This window comes from Tachysurus vachellii, chromosome 24, assembly GCF_030014155.1.
Source record: "Tachysurus vachellii isolate PV-2020 chromosome 24, HZAU_Pvac_v1, whole genome shotgun sequence".
Classification (NCBI taxonomy): domain Eukaryota; kingdom Metazoa; phylum Chordata; class Actinopteri; order Siluriformes; family Bagridae; genus Tachysurus; species Tachysurus vachellii.
This window is the reverse complement of record NC_083483.1, coordinates 13,523,899-13,546,474: the sequence shown is the minus strand read 5'-3', so window position 1 is coordinate 13,546,474 and position 22,576 is coordinate 13,523,899. Positions and strand designations below refer to the sequence as shown.

Below are 22,576 nucleotides of genomic sequence, written 5' to 3'. Positions count from 1 at the left end.
TGTTCCATTAACACCAAAATAACCAATAAAGTTTCATAAAGATTTTATTTGTGCTTATCTATTGAAATGACACATACAAATAAAACAGAATACAAATCACTCAAGAGGGTGCGCAACGTTAATAGTATGAAATCCCTGCTGAAAGCTGATTGGTTGATAGTGGTCATGTTTTCATGTAACTCAGTCATCATTAGAAGTTCACTTACAGATTTGCACGGCTAAACTACATGTAGATAAAATAATAAGTTATTAATGAAACAACAGAATTGAAAGAAAATATACAGTATCTGACAAAAGTGAGTACAACCCTCACATTTTTGTTTTTTATTATATCTTTTCGTGTGACAACACTTAAGAAATGACACTGTGCTACAATATGAAGTAGTGAGTGTAAAGCTTGGATAACAGTGTAAATTTGCTTTCCCCTCAAAATAACTCAGCGCACAGCCATTATTGTCTAAACCGCTGGTTACAAAAGTGAGTACACCCCTAAGTGAAACTATCCAAATTGGGCCCAATTAGCCATTTTTTCTCCCCGATGTCATGTGACTCTTGTTAGTGTTACAAGGTTTAAGGTGTGAATGGGGAGCAGGTGTGTTAAATTTGGTGTTATGAAAAGATATAATAAAATATTTACAAAAATGTGAGGTTTGTACTCACTTCTGTGAGATACTGTACATTATAATTTATAAGGTGTGGGACAAGATATGTATAACTGCATCAATGTCACTATTGCATCCTATTAGATGATCATCAATAGATGATTAGATGTGGTTCTGGGTTCACATCTTACACAAGATAAAAGCTAAGATCATTGCACCAACCTATAAAAAGAGAGAGAAAACAAAATTATAAGAATTGAATGTAAGATACAAATGAATTTCTATGTAAAACCCCTGATAGTTGGCATGTTTAAGGAGATAACTTGGATGTGTGATGACACACTGGCTAGAAATGTGAAATGTCTAATACAGCTGTGTGTCCATTAGGTTTTTGTGAACATCAAAAATTGGCCCAATGTGGTGTTAATGTTTCAATACCTGAAAAGCAAAGGCACAACTAGCCAAGACCACTATGATAATAGAGTTATGCTTCACGAAATTCACCACAGCAACAAAACAGCCATCCACATGCTGCAAAGAAAATTATATTTCAGAATTAACAGGACAAAGATGGATATGATTTGCAACCTAAAATTATTTCTATAGCAGGTTTGTGATCAGACTGAAGGAGCCGATTCAGGAGATGTACCTCTGACTTTGCTCCTGCAAGATCGCACTGTACAGATTTTGTAAAACAGCAGAACTGGGGGTACTGTGAGATCATGCTTACAAATGCGGAGCCAGTGAAGTCGGTGTAGTTGTTGTACCCACAGCATTGAAACTGCAGGAGAATTCACACACACACACACACACACACACGCACACACACACACACACACTTTAGCTTGAGAATACAGATATATAATACATTAATACTGTATCAAGCATTATATTGTTAAATTAAGAGAAACATTGTAACCCAGGACATCATGCTCATTTAAGTAGATTAGATGATTAGATTCGATTAGATTAAATCAGCGATAGATAGTAAAACTTTCTATACTATTCTATTCACAAAAGTAAAAATACTTCTGAAATGGATACTTCAGTAAAAATGAAAGCATAACTTACTAGAATTAAAGCACACAAGTACAAATGTGAAAACTTTAAGGCTAATTTTAAATGACAAAAGTTAAGGAACACTTCAGATCACACAATTTTTGGTACTTGATGGCAAAGTTCTCCATGGACCCAAACTAATTAAAACTAATTAAGAGCAGCTCTAGTTTTTTGATAGATATAAACTAGCTAGCATGCTAATAGCAAGCTGTCACGCTACAATTTGGCTAGAAATGTTGATGTTTTTGTAGGAATAGAAAACAGGTTTTGTATTTACAAAGCTGCTGAGGTGACATGGTGTTTATTTTTAATAATGTAAGACCACAATTTATATATAGTCAGGCATGCACTGTATACAAGGGGGACGCACGCCGAAAAAGTTTGAGAACCACTGGTCTAGGCCTAGTCATATTTTTGAAAGTGAAAGAGTATTGAAAGTGTATTGCATTGTCGATGTTATAGGTCACTTTTAAAGTCATGTCATATTTGATATCCTGGCCATTGATGCATTAATCATTGCATCTGTCTTTCAAAGATGTCAACTAAAAGGCAACTAAGCATTCTCTCATTTGCCATGAGAGGAAAGCCCCCTAAAAAGTCCAGGTTGCAGTATGCTGGCCTAGAGAAGGTGGCAAAAAGGGTAGGCCCATTGTTATGTTTGGGTGGGGGGTTGGAGATGTCACTCTTGCCTGTCTTCGAAGCTTGAGAGCCCTGTATATTGGCCAAAAACTAGTCAACAACACCGTATCAGAGTAACTGTACATTATTCAAGCCCATGTCTGCAGATAATAAGTCTAATTATAAGTAGTTTAGGAGCATCTTAGATTAGTGTATCTTTCACTTAACGTCTAGCACACAAAATAAAAAAAATGGATGACAAATTAAAAGAAAAACATGAATAAATGAGTGGATCTGAAAACAAGTGTAAGGAGAAAGCTAACTCTAAAGTTAGAATTAGAATTAGAATTATACATTCCACACACACACACACACACATACACACACACTATATGTAGGACCTGAAATGAATGTTTGGTTGATGTTTGTGTACATTTATTACCATGAATATTTGGATTAGCAAATGCTAATCAAATGCTCTTGCTAATGTAGCCTGCTAATGAGTTTAGTGAATGGAAGAGTGGAGGAAGGATAACGCCTCCTGTCTACAACAGGATATAAATACATTTTAATGGGGAAGCATTTTAATATACGGTGATAAAGGCAAACTACTGTTTTTAAGTGTATTAAATACCATTACGTTTGAGTTAGGATTTTAATCCGAAGTTACTCATTTGATGCATTACAAACAAGTTCCAACAGATGGCGGCAGGTACTAAATTCCAGGGGTTTCGTTACCACGACGTAAAGTGGGCGTGTTTCCGGAGGTCTTGGAAAAGCCTTCTTTCAAAAAAAAAAAAAAAAACAACAGCATACTACGAAGGACAGAACAGTCATACAGGTAGATTTATTTTAGAAAACAAATAAACAACCGAAAACTACGGTTATGGTTAGGGTTAGGGTTAGATTATCAAATAGGCCACGCCTACCCGATGACGCAATATCTGTTACGATGTACTGAAATCCCTGGAAATAAGTGCCTGCCAACAGATGGCGCTGTATCATGCAAAGTTAATGCTTTTCTTGTACTTTTCTTTTTTTTTTTTTACTTTACGTTTCTTTTCGTTTCACTGTTTTCAATACACACGTTTTCAATAAACACAGTGGTATGTAGTGATAGTTATCTAGTAATGCACTTGAGATGATTTGATAATTATAAATATGCCCTATAATGGATATCCATTACATAGGAATTGTACCTTAATAATGTTCCAGAACTGTTTATTACGCATTTGTTGCCATATTTGTGTATGTATGTAGTGACATATACTAGGGTCGAGATGCCGGAAACTTGGAGGTGTTAAACAAATGTAATAAAAGAATTCAAACAAACAAAGATATTGTACACAGCCCTTCCAATGAGGAACAAAAGATTTGCCCACATCCATCTTACACATGATCTATATTTGTTTTTGGGTCAGTTGTGTTTCCTCAGAGCGAAATTCACTTCAGCCACAAACTCTAGATGCTTAACTAGCTTCCTAAGGTCATAAAAATCATGGTTGGTTTAATACTTTAAGTACAATGAAGAATTCTGACTCAAATAGTGAAATCAGAAGCTATTCACGTCTACTTTTGGCAACTGCTTTGCTAGCATTTAGTTAGCTGGGTCACTAGAAATGATAGCAAGTGGAGAGGTTTTTAAAGGTTTTTAAAATGTCTGACTTCTCTGTGTATACATTTAATTACAGGCTCTCAATTGTAATTATAAATATTTAAATGCAAGCTTGGCGTTACTTTGGCATAGTTAAAATTGGCATCGTAGATCAGAATTAGCCATGGTAGTTACACTCTTAATTAGAGTTGCTGTGTAAAATAGTAAAAAGTTTGTGTTTTCTTAAATGAAATGTGTGTGTAATCCCGTTAATTATAGTCATGTAAATTAGTGCTTCAACCTGAGATAAACTATGAACACGGAATGGGATATACCATATACATCGTCTCATCCCAGGCATTGGTGACGTCGTTGTTTAGACCGTAGCTATCCTTGATGTTCTTAGCAACTTTTTCTCTAATTGTATCCAGCATTTTCGCCACCTGAGAAAACAAAGTAAACACTGATTCAATGTTCACAAAAACACACCTTTATTTTTGTAGAAAGATATCTATCTATCTATCTATCTATCTATCTATCTATCTATCTATCTATCTATCTATCATTTTTCAGAACATTTTTGTCTATTTTGTATGTCACTGTATGAAGCAATTAACTGCTCATATATGATTAGAAAAGGGCAGTTAATTTCCCTACATCTTTGCTAAGAGGATCTCTTTCACTTTCCTTAACTATACACAAGAAAATGAACAAAAAAGGTCACTGATGAAACACTTTGGCTAGAATGTGATATCAGGATGAATAACCATAATTAGGCAAGATTTGTTCCCACCCTTTGTTTAAACACATTTTTTTAAGTATCTGTTACTTTATAGTAACTGACACTAGAACATTCTTGAAATATGATGAAAATATATTTTAAAAAATTAACCTGTTATAACAAATGTTATTCTGTCACAAAGGCCGGCTCATTTTTATGCGTTTTCCAAAATTAAAATCTAAAAAAAATGAATAAATAAAAAATATAAATACAAAAATAAACGGCCAAAACCATAAGGTAAATATTATATATTTTAAGAAAAGGTAAATGGTACAGCATGGGGTCTAACCTTGAGCTAAAGAAAGGCCACCTGGGAATGCAGCTAATATGGGGAAATTGTGTAGACAGGTACAACTTAAATAAATAAAAAACAGTGACTTGAACAAAATTCTCCTGTAAGCAGGTGAGACTAGGATTAAAATCTGTCCAAATCTTTGGATTGATACTGAGGACCACTGAGCTCTATATGGTACCGACTGCTTGGGAACGATGTCATACTGTATAATTACCCAAATTTACACTATACTCTACTGTATATTCAGTATCATTGCTCTTACCTTAGGCTCGTAAAACAGAATGAGTACTAGTACGGTGATCTCCGCCACAATAACAATGAGGAGGATGAGGGAAAACTGTAAGGACATGAGACATTGAATATAAAAAAAAAAGTCCATACTCCGAATGTAGTCGATCAGTTGCATGTTTAGTTTTCACACAGAAATGAAATGTATTGTGTAGAAATAAAGCTGATCTCTGGAATGTTATCAGGGCAGCCATCTTGGAAAGCTGGTGCTCACGTCTTTCCTTAGAGCAGTTTGAGCTTTGAGCTACAGAGTGTTTGTTTAAAAATTTTAGTTAAAATGCAGTGATGGAGGAAAAATTTGGAGGAAAAATGGAATAAAATAAAAATAAAAATGATTGGCTTTGTATGTTTTGAAGACGTTGAGATTGTGGTCGAGCTTCATTAGCATCGTAGCTCTGGTGCCAAACACCAAACAGCCGACTACATATGGGGTTAGAAGCAGATTTTTCAAACAAAAGAATGACTAAAAACCAAGCAAAGAGGTCACTCACAGTCATGAGCACGCACTTATTCCTGCAGTATGTGCTACAGCAGCCCAGGATGCCAATGAAGATGATTAAGGCCCCGGCAGCAAACAGAATGTAGCCAGCATAAGTCAGATTCACTATTTCTGGGGGAAGGTCTTTAATTTTATCCAGCACTCCAACTGCATACTTTTTGTTAATCTCGACCACAAAGCCGACGGCCATAGACGCAGCTCCTACAAACTTTAAACCAGATAAAAAAAAAAGTAAAAAAAAAAAAAAAAAAAAAAAAAAAAAAAAACACCAACATTAGAACACAGAAGTAAAAGACAGGGGGAATAGAGGAGGCTGTAAATTTGTCAGGGGAACTGTGGCGTTACATGAAATAGTGATAAAGTAAAACCAAGAAAAAGCACCCAGAATACGTAAACAAAAGTAGGCCACTTTTTGCCATCTCTGCACTGAGATAACAGAAATGGACTGGAATTATATGTCATGATTCTACACATAAAGAAAAAGTAATATAAAATAAAAAAGCTCTGACTCCAAGTCTGTGAGACACATAAATTTCTTCTATCCCAAGTTATGTGATTAATGTAGTAATTAATAAGAAAGTGTCAGATGAGCTCAATATAAACTGTTATTTCTACATTAGAAAACATCCCAAAACAAACGCCTTTCTCAGCCTTCGTAAGAAGTAGAGACGCTGCTGGGCTTTCTTGGTGATGGAGCTGGTGTTGAGTGTCAAGGTGAAGTTCTCTGCTAGATGAACACCAAGAAATTTGGTGTTTTTGATGATCTCTACAGATGATCCGTCGATGTTCAGCAGAGAGTGGTCACTCTGTGCTCTTATGAAGTCAACAACAATCTCTTTAGTTTTATCAACATTCAGAGACAGGTTGTTGGCTCTACACCAGGTTGTTAGCTGTTGCACCTCCTCCCTCTATGCTGACTCGCCGTTCTTGCTGATGAGACCCACCACGGTCGTGTTATCGGCGAACTTGATAATATGGTTCGATCTGTGCATTGCTGCACAGTCGTGAGTCAACAAGGTGAACAGCAAGGTGGAGGGGCTCCAGTGTTCAGTGTGGTGGTGCTGGAGATGCTGTTCCCAGTCCGGTCTGACTGAGGTCTCCCAGTCAGGAAGTCCAGGATCCAGTTGCAGAGGGAGGTGTTCAGTCCCAGCAGGCTCAGCTTCCCAATCAGGTGCTGAGGGATGATTGTATTGAATGCTGAACTAAAGTCTATGAATAGCATTCGTACATTAGTGTCTTTATTGACCAGGTCGGTGAGGGCTAAATGAAGGGCTGTGGCAATGGCATCGTCCGTGGAGTGGTTTGGACGCTATACGAACTGTAGGGGGTAGGGGGTCCATCGCTTTCGGCATCTCTGGTGTCTGTGTACTGGTAGTAGTGGGGCTAAAAACTTATAGAAAACTGTAAAAACTGTTAAACTTCTGAAATTTGCAGATGATACTACGCTTATCGATCTCATCCGTGATGGCGATGAGTCTGCATACCGGCAGGAGGTGAAGTGGCTGGTGCTATGGTGCAGTCAGAACAGTCTAGAGCTAAACACCTTCAAAACCATGGAGATGATAGTGGATTTTAGGAAAGGCCCCTCAACACTACTCCCCCTCACAATATTCAAGAGCCCTGTGTCATCTGTGGAGTCCTTCAAGTTTCCAGGCACTACCATTTCCCAAGACCTGAAATGGGAGTGCAACATAAACTCCATCATCAAAAAGGCCCAGCAGAGGATGTACTCTGCACCAATTAAGGAAGTATGGTCTTCTGTCAGAAGCTGTTGATGCTGTTCTACACTGCAGTCACTGAATCTGTCCTGTGCACATCCATCACCATCTGGTTTGGTGCAGCAACAAAACAGGACAGGAACAGACTGCAACACAGTTAAAACAGCAAAAAAAAAAATTGGTGCCCCCCCTGCCCACCCCCAGGACTTCAAGAAACAGAAACCAGGCAGGAAAAATCACTACTAACCCTTCACACCCTGGAAACATCCCCTATCAACTCCTCCCTGAAGCTGCCAGACACCGGAACAGTTTCTTTCCCCAGGCAATCACCCTGATTATCAATCAACTCACCATAATTATATTCCCTGCTTCATAGCTATAAGTACTGCATTATCAGAACTGTAAGTCATCATGTATGTTACACACACTACTACTGCTGCTGCATATTGCACAAAAACATAGTATTGAACAATATTGTTATTTGCACTATGCACTTCTCACACTTTATGTACATAACTGATCAGTCATATATTCTATATTCAAATTTAATACTTATACTGTCTATATTGGATCACATCATCTGTATTGTCTTGTATAGTCTGTATTGTCTTGTCTTGTATAGTATAGTGTTATTTATGTCTGTACTTTTGAGAGTCACAAACAGCTGGAGCCAAATTCCTTGTGTGTGTCAATACACTTGGCCAATAAACCTGATTCTGATTCTGATGTATGTATGTATGTATGTATGTATGTATGTATGTATGTATGTACTGCATGTACTGCAACAGACTGTTAGGACAGCAGAAAGGTTCATTGATGTACACCTGATTCTAAAGCTGACTCTGATTCTGATTCTCTGTGGCAGTGTTCACAAGCAAGTATTGAGAAACTACTTAAGATTAAGGGCAAGATGAAGTCAAAGACAGGGCAATTCTATTAACTAAGCTGTTCCCCTCTGCAAAACATGCTCCAGCAAGCCTATCCACATCATAATAATATTAATATCCACATAATAATATAATATCCACATCATGGAACTGTTTCATTTTACTTTTCATCTGTTTCATAATTTAAAAAGCAATATGCAGAATAGTTCATTTATGCAGGTCAAAGTAGGTCTACTGAATGACCCCATAAAATAAAAAAAAAAACAAAAAAAAAAAACATTGGTCACACCAAAATAAATTGTGAACAAACATGACAATCTTTTTCTGTTTTTTTTTTCTTCCAGTTTCATTATTAGTATTATTAAGACTTTTGAGGTATTAATAGAGTTATATTAAGTATAAACACACTTGGGTGTATTAACTTAAATACCAACACCGTTAATACTAAATATTCGTATTAACAATCGTCATTCAAACACATTAACAAAACTATTATATTAAAAAAATCACTACTTACAATGATCACAGTGTTGAAGGCAATCATAAGTATATTCAAGGCCTCTTTGCACGACATCTCGATGGTTTTTCTTTTTTCAGCTCTCTTTAAAACCACTTGTAAACGTGTCAGAAGCGTCTTGCACGAACAGAGTACAGACGTGTTCTGATGCACTTCTCTCTCTGTCTGAGCTGTGAATAGAACATCGGTGTTCTCTTGGAGTTCTAACGGACTTCTAACGGAGTTCTAAGTTCTCTGAACAAAAGCTTAATGTTACAGCAAAGATGACAAGGACAACAATCCAGTACAATACAAACAATAAAAAACTCTATACTTAAAAATAGATTTAGAAAAAAAATCAGTCACCTGAATTAATAAACGGTTATAGTTTTATTTAAATGATGCAGATTTGACAAAACATTATCCATGCTCAGTGTTTTAACATTTAAATTTTAGCTCTATCTATCTATCTATCTATCTATCTATCTATCTATCTATCTATCTATCTATCTATCTATCTATCGATATCTACAACTTTAACACAGTTGTTAACTCTTGTGTTATGTTCACTCTGTGAATGTTCGAGTCTAATTGAGCTGGTGTTAAGAGATTGGATATCGCCAAGACAGCTGTAAGTGCTGGAGCTTTCCTTCATATGGAAAATGTGTGATAATAAAACAGAACATCACTGCAAGCTCAATCACAAGCCATTGACCACTGATGTTTAGGTCATATTGTTTTATAGTGTGTACAGTATATTATCTACCTAATCGTGGCTTATAGGTGAAGACACCTGACTGAAAATTCAGTATATGGTCATAAACCTGACACATGTCTAGATTTAACTAAATACATCATACGCTCTAGTCATGTACAGCTGGGATAATGTTTTATTTCATTTCAAGGCTGAAATGTGAGAGATGATATTTGTTATATTGGTGATAAAGTGACTTGCTGGCATCAGCCACTCATCCTCCAGACACTCTGTGTAGTGTAAAATATACAGAATGCACACTGCTCAGTGTTGTTTGTGTATCTGTCCTGTAGGGTTTTGTATTGTCTGTTTGAACTGTTTTATTTCTTGTGCTAGGACAACTTTAAGTCCTTAGCTCTGTGTAGCTCTGTGTACTGTGTACTCTGTGTAGCACCATGGTCCTGGAAGAACGTTGTTTCATTTGATTATATACTGCGTCAGCTATATATGGTTGAAATGACAGTAAAAGCTTCTTTTCTTCAATTGACTCTGGCTTAAATTCTATTAACCAATCAGAGAGTCGGCACAAGTTCACCAAAACTGACCAGCTGAAGATCATGGGATGTTTTTCATTTATCCAGTTTAAGGGATCTTGTTCCAGATCAGATTTCTCAGATTGTTCAGATTTCTTGGCTTTTGGCTGAAGATCTGCTGTTGTAATCCATTGTGAGATGCATTTCGGTGTAAAATGATTGTAAAGAGTTTGTTTGCATTACCAAAGACACCAGAAAATCCCGCAGGTCATTTTCCTCTGACCGCTGGAAAAACAAGGAAATACTCCATAATTGCACTTTAATCTGCTGCTGCAATCAAAACAAAACATTGTATAAACCGTCCTTTATGTTTACAATCGTAGCATTGTACCCTTGCACTTAACCCAGGTCAGAACTGTGTACTTTGTGTAGTACCGTGTAGAAGGGGCAGTTCTAGGATTTCATCTTTAGGGGGTTTTAGCCCTCAGTGAGAATTTAAAAGAAGAAAAGTTTTATATTATATATTATATGACTACATAGTAAGCCAAAAGTTATGGTATTATTAAAAATGGCAAAAGTGGACACCAAAATTTTATGCATGATGTAACGATGCCAGTCTTGAATCAAATCAGTTCATGTATTTTGTTTTCTGTTTTTATTAATGATTTGCCCTTAACTGTTAAAAAAGCATCAATGAAAATGTTTGCAGATGACTCAACTGTTTACTATGCTTCAGATTCATGTGATAAAATTAATCATGTTCTTTCTAGAGAATTAGATTCGGTGTATGAGTGGGTTAGTGGAAACAAATTAGTATTAAATATATCCAAAACTAAAAGTATGATTATTGGATCAAAACAAAAATTGATGCTTGGATCGGAATTAAAATTTCATATAGCCAGGCAAAGAATACAACAAGTAGAGAAGGCTATACTGTTGGGTTTGGTTATTGATAGTAGTCTTTCTTGGACAGATCACATAAATACTATTGTTAACAGAATGGGATGCGGCATTGCAGTAACAAAAAAATGTTGCCATTATGTAAATCGGGACACTTTAAAAATAATTACAGAGTCATTAATATTATGTCATTTGTCATACTGTACTGAGGTGTGGTCCTCTGCATCTAAAAAGGACTTGACAAAAATACAAATTGTGCAAAATAAAGCAGCAAGACTTGTTCTGGGCTGCTCAATTAAAACAAGTAGAGATCAGATGTATTCTACTCTTTCATGGCTCACTTTAAACCAAAGAATCACAGTTACTTTAAGCACCATGATATATAATACATTGACAATGAAAATGCCTATTTCTCTGTTTAATCAAATAGTGTACTGTAATTCTGTGCACGATCATAACACCAGAAAGGCAAATAAAGGTCATATAATGACTCCCCACCCAAAAACTAATTTTATGAAGAAATCTGTCCTGTATAGAGCTATTGTCATCTGGAATAACATTCCCATTGAAGTTCGTCAGCTTCATAATAAACTGTTATTTAAAAGTAGTCGACGGTGTTATGTGTTGATGTAGGTTTTTATATGTCTTGATTAATGTAATTATAAATCATATTGTATTTATGTCTAGTCCTGTTATGAATCAAAACCAGATTTTATGTATGTATGAGTATGCGTATGTGTATGTATGTGTATATATATGTAATGTGTATAGGTGTATATATATCAATTGTGATGATTGAAATGTTGTTGTTGTAGTGTTTGGACCCCAGGAAGACTAGCTGATTGCGCAGACTTTCAGCTAATGGGATCCATATAAATAAACAAATAAACAAATAAACAAATAAATGTATGTGTGCATTCTCTACAAACAGTGAGTCCAATGAATGCAGTCATTAATAACAAAATATTCACAAGACAAAGACCAAATCAATAAATGTTATTTTTATTTAGTTTTGAATGGATTGTTTACATTAATATTTTTTATTAATATTTAGCTTGATGTTTTATGTAGCACCACAGATCTAGAGGAACGTTGTCTCATGTCACTGTGTGCTGCACCAGATGTTTATGGTTGAAATGAAAATAAAATCTTCTTGAATTGAATGGAGTTTATTTCCACCCTCAGAACCGCTGCTCACTGGAAGTTTTTTTTTGGTTGTTGTTGTTGGTGTGTTCTGTCCTTTGTGATCTAAACCTCAGCAGGTTCTGAAATACTCAGAATCAATGGGATCAGACTTTACCTGTTTTGGTGTTTGATGTGAACATTTAACAAGGCTCTGTATTAGTATATGATTTGCTCATGATTGGCTGACTGTATGAACCCACGAATGAACAGGTTTACAGAAGTTCCTAATAAAGTGGGCTTATGTGTTAGAGTGAGTGATCTTTTCTGCACTAACAGGAAAGTACATCTAACATTGCGTGATACTGATAATGATACTAGATGGAGGTCTGGCTTGCACATTTGCTTCATACCTCTGGGGCTTGGGGTTTGGTCACTGCCTACACCTTGTGCGTATGTAGTAGGCATGTTCTTTTTGCACTTTGGTGGTTTCCTCTGGGTTCAAAGACGTGTTGTAAGTTGATTGGCACAAAGGGAATCAAACCCGACAGCCAAATCCAACTGGCAACAGTAATGTTATAATTATAAATATAAAAATATATTTTTTTATAGGGGGGCACGGTGGCTTAGTGGTTAGCACGTTCGCCTCACACCTCCAGGGTTGGGGGTTCGATTCCCGCCTCTGCCTTGTGTGTGTGGAGTTTGCATGTTCTCCCCGTGCCTCGGGGGTTTCCTGCGGGTACTCCGGTTTCCTCCCCCGGTCCAAAGACATGCATGGTAGGTTGATTGGCATCTCTGGAAAATTGTCCATAGTGTGTGAGGGCGTGAGTGAATGAGAGTGTGTGTGTGCCCTGCGATGGGTTGGCACTCCGTCCAGGGTGTATCCTGCCTTGATGCCCGATGACGCCTGAGATAGGCACAGGCGCCCCGTGACCCGAGAAGTTCGGATAAAGCGGTAGAAAATGAATGAATGAATAATTTTTATACAGAATGAATAAAAGGCCGCCTTGAATTACATTGTGTGTGCATTCTAGTGTAGACAGCCTCAGTGCATGTTATACTGTGTGCATCATAGAACAAACGCAAGTTTACACTTGGAGAGTGTTTCCTGGTTTGTTATAATCTTTGCATCTTAATAACTTTTACTTATTCTAATACTGTTTGATTATTTGAAGGAGTTTTTATTTGTAATTTTCTTTTTATTTTTACATATATTACACACATCTACTTGTATTGTATTTACTACTTTTAATAAAAACAAGGCCTCCTATTGTGAGGATCCTGAAAAGACAAAAAGTTCTAAGTCCACCTCTTTCATTTAAAGATTCAAACAATAGATTAGGTAGAAGAACTTGAAGAGGATCCTTTGTTAGAAGACCGAGGGGACTTCGAAGGACACCTGCGTTCAAGGTAAGACCAACTTTTGATAGTTGATCTTGTGTTTTCAACACTAACCGGTGCACACTAGGACACATCTCTTAGTGGGAGGGCGGAAGGGTTATTATGCAATCCGGAAACATGTGTCACTAAGGGACACGTATGTCAGTATAATTACTTCGACCTCACGTCAACTCCTTGTTGGGTTATTGGTTGACGTGTTGTGAGAGTTTTGTGAAGCAAGTGAAAGATTCTTCTGTGTATGTTTCCGCTGCTATTAATACTGTTTGTGTACAATTTTGTTCTACGTTCGGGGCTGGAAGAGGTAAGAAGGAGCGCGCACATACATTGTACAGAACGTAGTATACTTCTCTGTCTAGATACCTCAGGTAAAGGGCGGTGCCTCCTCCTGTATTGTAGTTAGCGAGGGAAGTATAGCGTAGTTAGGATTTTAGTTTCACTTTTGTTTGTAGATGAGCGTGACTAAAATAAAGCAGTGTTAGGTAAGTGGGTTTTGACTTACTGTTTGTGTCGTTTCTTTGTGCGTCAACAAATATCCAGTCCTATCTGTTGTAGAAGTACAAAACTATTTGTATATAATTGTATATATTATTGTAAATAAGACTGCAACGTTGTACAGTAAAGAAAAATCAACACAAGCATTGTGTCTGGTTATGTAATTACTGTTGTTGAATAGTTATGGTAATTATCCTACGGAACCGATTAGACTTTTCCATCCCTTGACAGCCACGTTGGTCATCGCTAGTTGCTGACCCTGAGAACCCCCCTAGACTTAACTCGGGGTCATACTGTAACACTCAGTTTTCCCAGGACAGACTTTGGATCTATTGACCAATATAAACAGATATCCAGAGTGTATTCTTCAGTACTGATACACAGGATGGAGCTGTTGAGTTGCAACTGAAACCATGTTGCCGTCACATCAAACCACAGGACTTGAGGTTGTCAAACGTACAGAGTGGGAGAAGCAGAAGTAGAAAAAGGGGAAGCTAGTCTAAGAAACAGTGATGCAAACGGATGAGACAAGAACAAATGTTGTGCAGGTAAAAAAAAAGGTTTGCACTTTCACCCTTTCTGTTTAAAACACTGAAGTGAGTTAACGCTGTGCATTCCAGCACCACCAGGCACACCTGACTTTGTATGTGGTATAAAGAGGTTCTTCATGGCGCGTTGCGTCTTCCACATCATCTGGATTCCTATCATCCACCTGTGGCTCTCACTACTAATCACCGGTACTACAGAAGGTAAGTCAGAGGCTTTAACCTACATCTTTTACTACGTCAAAATGTTTTTTATTTATATAATAATGTCTATGGTAGCACTCAGTCACTCACTCTCTCACTCTGCAAATGAGCTTAAGCTTTAGCTTTAATTGGGTTAGAATCATTGTAATTCAATGAAAAAATGAAAATCCATAGATTTAATTGTGAACTCTGGTCTAAAAAAAACATGGCCTTCATCAGAGAATCAGTGAATAATCGTTCGCTCGCTTCTCTGCTATGGTTTTCTGTACACTAGGTTTCTTACTGTCATGGTTAATACTCTGTGTTTCATGTTAAAGTGCAAGAAGTGGATTTCAGACCTTTAAATGTGTAAACATGTTGTGTGGATTATTAGTGTGAACTTCCTCAGCCAAGTTCATTCTCTACTTGTACAGTTTAGTTGTGGAAATGTCAGATCAGCAATTGTCTTATTAGTATAATAGTCTTTATTTTGGCCAGAGCCCTTTATATACAGTATATATATTACACACATAAGATAAGATAAGATAAGATAAGATAAGATAAGATAAGATAAGATAAGATAAGAGAAGAGAAGAGAAGACAGATAAGATAAGACAAGATCAACTTTATTCAGAGATTTTTGTGGCATCGTCTGTGGTTCTGGAAGATACAAAAAAAATGTTCATAATTTTATTTGATGAAACTGGACTGAAGTAAAAAATGTAATGTGTTGCGCTGTTTGCTTGTCTGTTTTTTGTTTGCCTTCTTTATTCATCTACATAGTCTGTATATATAATCATGTATGCAGTTTATTTATTTAAATCTAAATAATAGAAAATACAAAAAAATCATTCAGCTCGTTCTTCCCTCCCCTTCACATACATAGTTTGATTTAACCTACTGTTGAACAGTTTAAACATCGCTGTTATGTATAATATAGTATAATATACGACATGTAATATATACTAAAGAAAATTCCTGGCTAAGACAAAAATATGAAGGCTTGTGCTTTGCTAACAAGATAGTGTTAAAATGCTACTGGAACTGTATAGCGTGAAATAAATGTAGAATTATAGATACAACTAAAGTTTTACACTTTGTATTTATGCTAATACAGTATATCCCCCCAAACACACACAAACACACACATACATACACTGTATTCTCCTCTTATGTAGCTTTCCTCGTGTTTCTAATCTAATTTTGCACTAAAGCAGTGTCTGGTAAACAGGATGTGCCCCTTCAGCTCAAGATGGAGGAGGTGGGGGGCTCACCTTCATCCCATCACCCACCCACAGTGAACAATACACATCTAATCTTACACAAAAAAGTGTCAATGATTCTCATTTTTGAGAATTACCACTGATTTGTGTGTGTAGGGGGTGAGATGTTGATGAGGATGAGTTAAGGTTCAGTTTCATTGATAGTTATCTTTCAGCTCTAAGGAGAACGCTACAAAAAAGTGCAGAACGAGAAATGAAGCAAATGACTTTTATTAAGCTGAGGAGCCGTATTTATCTTGAAGATCTCTGAATAACTGTTTGCATCATTCTTTGTAATTGTGTTTTCTTTAGAAAATAATACAGACTGTTTCCCAAATATTCTGGTACCACGCAACACCGTGTGGAAAGCTCGTGAAATGGACAAACTGAAGATCAACTGTACTGTAGAAAGTGAATCATACTGTTGGAACAAAATAAGCGTCACATGGTGCAAAATTGATTTGAAGAATAAATGCAACCATCTGAATCATTCTTATCACACAACAACTGAATGGATACGTATTAATGAGAGTAGAAGACTATTGTTCCTGATATTCCAAAACGTATCCATGCGGGATGCTGGTCTTTACAGATGTGAGGTCTTATCACCTGCACCTAGCGTCAGCCATGCTATCAATGTCACTGTGACAGGTAAATACATCATGCTTATACATGCACTATAGATATTTTGTATTTTGTATGAGCTAAAAGAACATATAAATAGAGAATATAAATACAACACTTAACAAACACTGGCAAACAAAGACCCCTTTTTTGGTTTTATTTACCCAAATTTCTATTTCATACTATTTCACTCAGTTGAACCCAGTTGAGATTTAGTTTTTTGACTGTCAGTGCAGATTTAATGATCATATCATCAATTCTATCATTTGTTCAGAATATGTTCCGGATATTAGCACTGCCTCTGACGGTGGAAGCCAAGTAACACAAGGAACAACAAGTAAGGACAAATTTTATAAACAAATTTTCTAACATTTTGACGTGTTTATTTTGCCAGTACAGACATATTGAGTCTTCACAGCCAGATAACTTCTGGTCATTAACCGTAACAGAATTGAAATTCTAGTGATGACGTGCAATCTTTTTTTTTTACCTTCAGACAATACAAATACAAATATGGCTGCAAATCCGACATGGCCGCAGTCCTACGTGTACATCTGCAGTGGGGTTGGGGTGCTGGTCTTCATAGTGCTTGTGTCTGTAATTGTTATCTGGTGTCGAGGTGCGTGTTTTTTTTTTGTTTCTTTCCTCTGTTCCCTACATATCGAAAATAGCATTCAGTAGTGGTCTGTACTGGAGTTTCAGTGACACGGATTTCTGTTCATTTTAAACAGGGCAGAAGAAATCAATTAAAAAAACAATACACCAGAATCAGGTACAGTATTTTTCTCTTACTGAATTAACCTACTGATTAACAATGCAAATTTCTCATGATCCAACCCACTCTATAGTGCACACCATCCCCAGTGTCTGATCATGCTCCACCGGTATATCCCAGGGAGTTTCCACATAAATCCCAAACTCTTCCTGCCCAAGTCAGTCTTTCAACATCCTGTACCTATGACACGCCTCCTGTCAGAGTTTCATCTCTAAAAGACAGACCATCAGCGGGAAGACATCCTGTCAGTCAGGGACCGCGGAGACAATGCCACAACCGTCTGGAAGTGGAAGATTTAGAAGAGGTTGCAGAAGAGAATCCTTTGATATATGCCTCCCTAAATCACGGGGCTGTGCCACAGAGACCCGCTCGAGTCGCTCATGTACAGATTGAAGCATCAGAATATGCTGCCATTAAACTCACATAACTCTAAGTCCGAATGCTACAGGAAACTAAACACAGTTTAATTTTCCTAACTTTTTAAAGCCAGTCTGGACTTATGTATTTTGCTGTAGGACTGTTGGTTGAATACACAGGCAGCACAAACCTATATCTTGAACAAATCCAGTTTGTTCACAATATTCACACTTTATAGTTTGTGACAGCATGCTAAGGGTGAAATGAGGGCAAGTTGTGAGTGATGACTAAGATAAATACAAGATGCATAGCAGCTTTGTTTGACTGTGATGACCTAGATCTATACCACTGATGTCCATACCAACAAAGTCCCCAAGCCACAAGCTTTTTTTTTACCCCAAGCCCATGTCAAGTCAGATCAAGACAAGACCAAGACCCCGAACAACTGAGATCAATACAAGCACCATTTCCATCCAAGGCCAGGAAAAAAGAACGAGATCCATAGCAACTGAGATCAAGACAAGACCAAGATCCATAGCAACTGAGATCAAGACAAGACCAAGATCCATAGCAACTGAGATCAAGACAAGACCGAGATCCATAGCAACTGAGATCAAGACAAGACCGAGATCCATAGCGACTGAGATCAAGACAAGACCGAGATCCACAGCAACTGAGATCAAGACAAGAACGAGATCCATAGCGACTGAGATCAAGACAAGACTGAGATCCATAGCAACTGAGATCAAGACAAGACCGAGATCCACAGTGACTGAGATCAAGACAAGACCGAGATCCATAGCAACTGAGATCAAGACAAGAACGAGATCCATAGCGACTGAGATCAAGACAACACCGAGATCCATAGCAACTGAGATCAAGACAAGAACGAGATCCATAGCGACTGAGATCAAGACAACACCGAGATCCATAGCAACTGAGATCAAGACAAGACCAAGATCCATAGCAACTAGAGTCAAAACAAGACTGAGATCAAGACAATTAAACAAGAAATTATTATTCCTCATGTTGAAGACTTATTATTAAGACCAGACTGTATCCAAGATCAGGATATAGTGACCTCAAGAAAGGTTTTGGTCTTGAAACCAGTTGGACAATCCAGGGTGTCACTGAGCACACAGAAAAGTGAACCACGTAAAGTGAACTAAATGCACCGAAATCATTTCTCTCTGTTTCAGAAATACATCTAAGTACTGTGTAAAATGGACGAGCTACATGAAATTTATTTAACACAGATTTGGATATGAGGGGACAAAAATTCAGAAATTGTTTGTAGGAAAGGAAAAAAAAAAACAGTCCAGGTCTGATTCAGCTTTCAGTTTTTAAAAATGATCACTGTATGAAGTTGATTAATTCTTAACAAGGTTTAATATATGACTATACTGTACGTGTATGATAGATCACTTGTGTCTTTAAAAGCAAAGCTGTAGCATGCAGCTATACGACATTGGGTTTTTTTCCTACCTGGGGCATGAAACTTAAAATACTCATGCACAATTGAATTTTTCTGAGAAAATCCTTTTTAAAGCTTTATAATTAAATGTATGATTTTCTTCATGTGAAATGTGATTGTTTAATATAAAGCTTCAGATTTACTGAAGTGCTTCATGTTCTATCTCCTTACAGACTTTTTAAGTACACTAGGCATTAACTTCGTGTAATCATTAAATTCGTGTACTCTCTGGTTGTAAGGTTTGCTTTTGAAGGTTGTGTGTGGAGTTACTAGATAGTTTTAGGTCCACATTTGGTTATCACCTGAACGACCGGTTCCCCATCACAAGCCATACATCCTCAATGTAACAAGGAACCTGCACTGTTTATGAAAGGAATCGTTGTACACACTGTCCGTGATCTCGTGATGGACTGCAGGAAGATTTGCATTTATAATCTGTTTCTCAAAAAAGTTCCCGATCAGTATATGCGGATACTGATTACTGCTTCTCCATCAGGATCTTTTTACTCCGGGGACATCTTTTTACTTAAGAATTGATAATATGAGGTTTGTAATTTTGACTTGAAACAAACTTAAAAGAGAGAGAGCACATGGTGGGACAGCATTGTGCAAAGAATTGTGGGGAGCCCACAAACATTACAACAATTGATCACACTTCCTGTTTGAGTAAGTGATGAAACGGAACAAAGTGAGGTGTACAGGGGTCTGACCTTAACCTGTTTCTTTTAGTTACACCAGATGAGAAGCATGTCTTTTATGACAAACAGTACATGTGTGTGCGTATGTGTGTGTGTGTGTGTGTGTGTGTGTGTGTGTGTGTGTGTGTGTGTGTGAACTAATTTTTCCACACTGTGCAGCCGAGTGTATCAATCACATAACCCTAACACAAAGTGAAACATGAGCTGAACATTTAAATATTCTCTGAATAATTTGCAGATCCATCATGTGTGAATCCTTCCAGGTGTTTTTGCAATTTTCTTTATCCTGGGTTGTATTTTTCTCGAAAGATTCTGTGTAATATAGACAATAAAACAGAAACCAGGGAGGCAAACCTTTGCTTCTGCTAAATAGATGTTACTAGAGAATACACGTTTGTTTCATTCATACAAGGAGTGTAAAACATACAGGTTGCACAGTGCGAGGTGTGGGTTTGGTTTTGCCTGATAGAACTTCTAATATGTTTTAAGATTAAAAATCACCTTCTGAGTTTAAGAACAGACAAGGTGTCAATGATGTGTAAATCTTCATTAGGAACCTAAACAAGTTCTGTAACTGTGTTGTAAAGCAAAAAATAGCATTCTTATAAATTTTCATGCAAATATAACTTTTTTATTTTATTTCTAAAATATCTGAAAACATATTGACAAATCAAACATATGGACACTTTAACAACACCCCTTTAAAAAAAAAATAAAATCAATTTTTTTTAATAATAAATTCACATTTAAGAGCAATTGTGTTTGTGTTTTCAGTCTGAAAACAGAAGTTTTTTTTTGTTGTTTTTTGAGAAGGCTCACTTTCTGTTATGCAGCTTGTTACCTAAATGATTTTGCCATGCTATAATTAGACCTCTGTCATGGCTGTGCACATTTAAAAAAACTGAGAAGAGTGGATTCAATAAGTGAGGTTGATTTACTCAACGCGGTGAAGATTGTTATCAATTGGATAGTTTTAATCTGCCACAGTTTCAAAATACAGCATGTGGATCGTACTGAAAATTCAGGATTTATGAGGGACATCATGCTATACTTTCAGTTCAATAAGTCTGTTCCGGTGATGAGTCGGTACGCTCCTTTCACATTTTGATTAAAGTTGATTCTTTGAGTCTGTGAGCGCCTGTTTACCTTGAACGCTGGTTTTTGTGAAGCATGTTAGAGGATGCTGTGAAAGGGGATGTATAATTTGTGGGTTTTAGCAGCAAGAGTGCAGTGCATGCACAAGTGAGATGATTGACAGCTTGTTCAAGCTATCCTTGCTCCATCACTCCCTTCTGGTCTACCACCCTGCAGTTTCACAATTAACCTCAAACGTTAACACACCTGACGTCAATCCTCTAGCTTTGTTTTACTAATTACCTGAAGTGACGTCACGTGTCATTTTTTTTTTTTTTTTATAATGACAAAGCGACAACTTACAAATCATCATCAGAAACTTTATTTTTTTGATCAAATGTAAGTTGTTTTTTTTTTTTTTTACATGGATAAATGTTGGCATATCCATTTAAGTATCTAGCTACTACTGTACATTAAGTACTCTGTTTTGCACCAGCAGATGCTAGCTAGCTATTACCCAGCTACATTAATGTGACCACTTAACCAGGTAAATAAGATTGTTGATTATGGTCTAGGTTAAGTTTGAAATATTAAACTAGCTCATTATCACCCAAAACATAGTTAAGGGTTGAAATTTGAATAGAAAGTTTAAATGAGCAGGTTACCTGGTGGCTAGCTAGCAAAACATTGGCTAGGTTTTCTTTCAAGTATAATGATTTATATCTGGTTTACACTTATCAGTCTTATCCCACTTTGGGTTGTTATATTAAATTTGAATGAAACTAGAATAAAGATAATTAGAATAAAGAATAGAATAAACTTAGAATAAACTTATTTTTTTTTTGCTACTTTAGATCCTGTTTACTCATGGCACACTGATTCTTTAGGATTTTTTTAAAAAAAATATTATTATTTTAAGATATTTATATTTCAAAATTTTTTCCACTTTATTTTCTGATAAAAATAATGTTTTGCAAAATTTAAAGATTGGATAAAAGAGCTAGTCTCTGTTTCTCCACTAGGAGGGAGAATATAACAATAAACCCAGCTAGTCATTAGCATTTTTTCAGTCCATATAAGGCTTTTCACACATGAAATATTTCTAGATATTATCACACATGAAATAATTCTATTTTTCCTTCTCGCTGTGACATACACTTCAGTGATTGTTTTGTCACCTGACTCTGTCTACCTAGCTGCTGTTCTGTGTTCAGCAGCATCCTGGTTATCACCTGGTCTATGGCTGAAGCACTGTGAACGGGTGTCTGTTGCTAAGCAACTAGCTGTTACCATTCTATCATGGTATCTTTTCACACTGGTACCGTGATGTAGCCGTGATAACAATGATAAAGCAGAACCGAACCTGCTTCGGGGCAGAGTTTCACTACCCTGGGGTAAAAACCCGTGCTTTATAACCCTACTTTTATCTTACACAAGTAAAACATTGTACCTCTGCCTGTGGTTTACCTTTAGGTTTAAGCCCCTCTCAGAAAACACAAAAAAACTTCAAAGGATTGAATGTGTTTTGTATTGCAGCGGTTTGTTTGTGTCTTCTGAATGCACCATGAGTTCAGATGCTCCTTTATAAAGTTCACTGCAGAAACC

The 22,576-nt window shown here is 36.8% G+C and overlaps 2 protein-coding genes across 2 annotated transcripts; one reads left to right on the top strand and one right to left on the bottom strand.

Annotated features, from left to right (window-relative positions):
* Window positions 1-782: 782 nt before the first annotated feature.
* On the bottom strand, window positions 783-5,926 carry LOC132839085 (tetraspanin-1-like). The gene is made up of 6 exons (XM_060859865.1): window positions 5,729-5,926; window positions 5,212-5,286; window positions 4,209-4,316; window positions 1,252-1,383; window positions 1,041-1,133; window positions 783-824 (listed from the first exon to the last, which is right to left on the bottom strand). Exons 1-6 carry the CDS (start codon window positions 5,924-5,926, stop codon window positions 783-785), a joined length of 648 nt encoding a protein of 215 aa, XP_060715848.1.
* Window positions 5,927-13,674: 7,748 nt separating this feature from the next.
* Window positions 13,675-20,250, top strand: LOC132839743 (B- and T-lymphocyte attenuator-like). The gene is made up of 7 exons (XM_060860879.1): window positions 13,675-13,788; window positions 14,600-14,728; window positions 16,282-16,620; window positions 16,868-16,930; window positions 17,090-17,212; window positions 17,325-17,365; window positions 17,442-20,250. The coding sequence occupies exons 2-7, from the start codon at window positions 14,647-14,649 to the stop codon at window positions 17,793-17,795; spliced, it is 1,002 nt and encodes a 333-aa protein (XP_060716862.1). The 5' UTR covers window positions 13,675-13,788; window positions 14,600-14,646; the 3' UTR covers window positions 17,796-20,250.
* Window positions 20,251-22,576: the final 2,326 nt, after the last annotated feature.

Excerpts from the sequence above, each read along its gene's own strand:
- LOC132839085 (XM_060859865.1), bottom strand. The coding sequence starts at position 5,926 with ATGGCCGTCGGCTTTGTGGTCGAGATTAACAAAAAGTATGCAGTTGGA. Across the intron at positions 4,317-5,211 it reads TTCTGTTTTACGAGCCTAAG|GTGGCGAAAATGCTGGATAC; the intron begins GTAAGAGCAATG and ends TTGTTTTCTCAG. Across the intron at positions 825-1,040 it reads GTTGTGCCTTTGCTTTTCAG|GTTGGTGCAATGATCTTAGC; the intron begins GTATTGAAACAT and ends CTCTTTTTATAG.
- LOC132839743 (XM_060860879.1), top strand. The coding sequence starts at position 14,647 with ATGGCGCGTTGCGTCTTCCACATCATCTGGATTCCTATCATCCACCTG. Across the intron at positions 14,729-16,281 it reads AATCACCGGTACTACAGAAG|AAAATAATACAGACTGTTTC; the intron begins GTAAGTCAGAGG and ends TGTTTTCTTTAG. Across the intron at positions 16,621-16,867 it reads TATCAATGTCACTGTGACAG|AATATGTTCCGGATATTAGC; the intron begins GTAAATACATCA and ends TCATTTGTTCAG.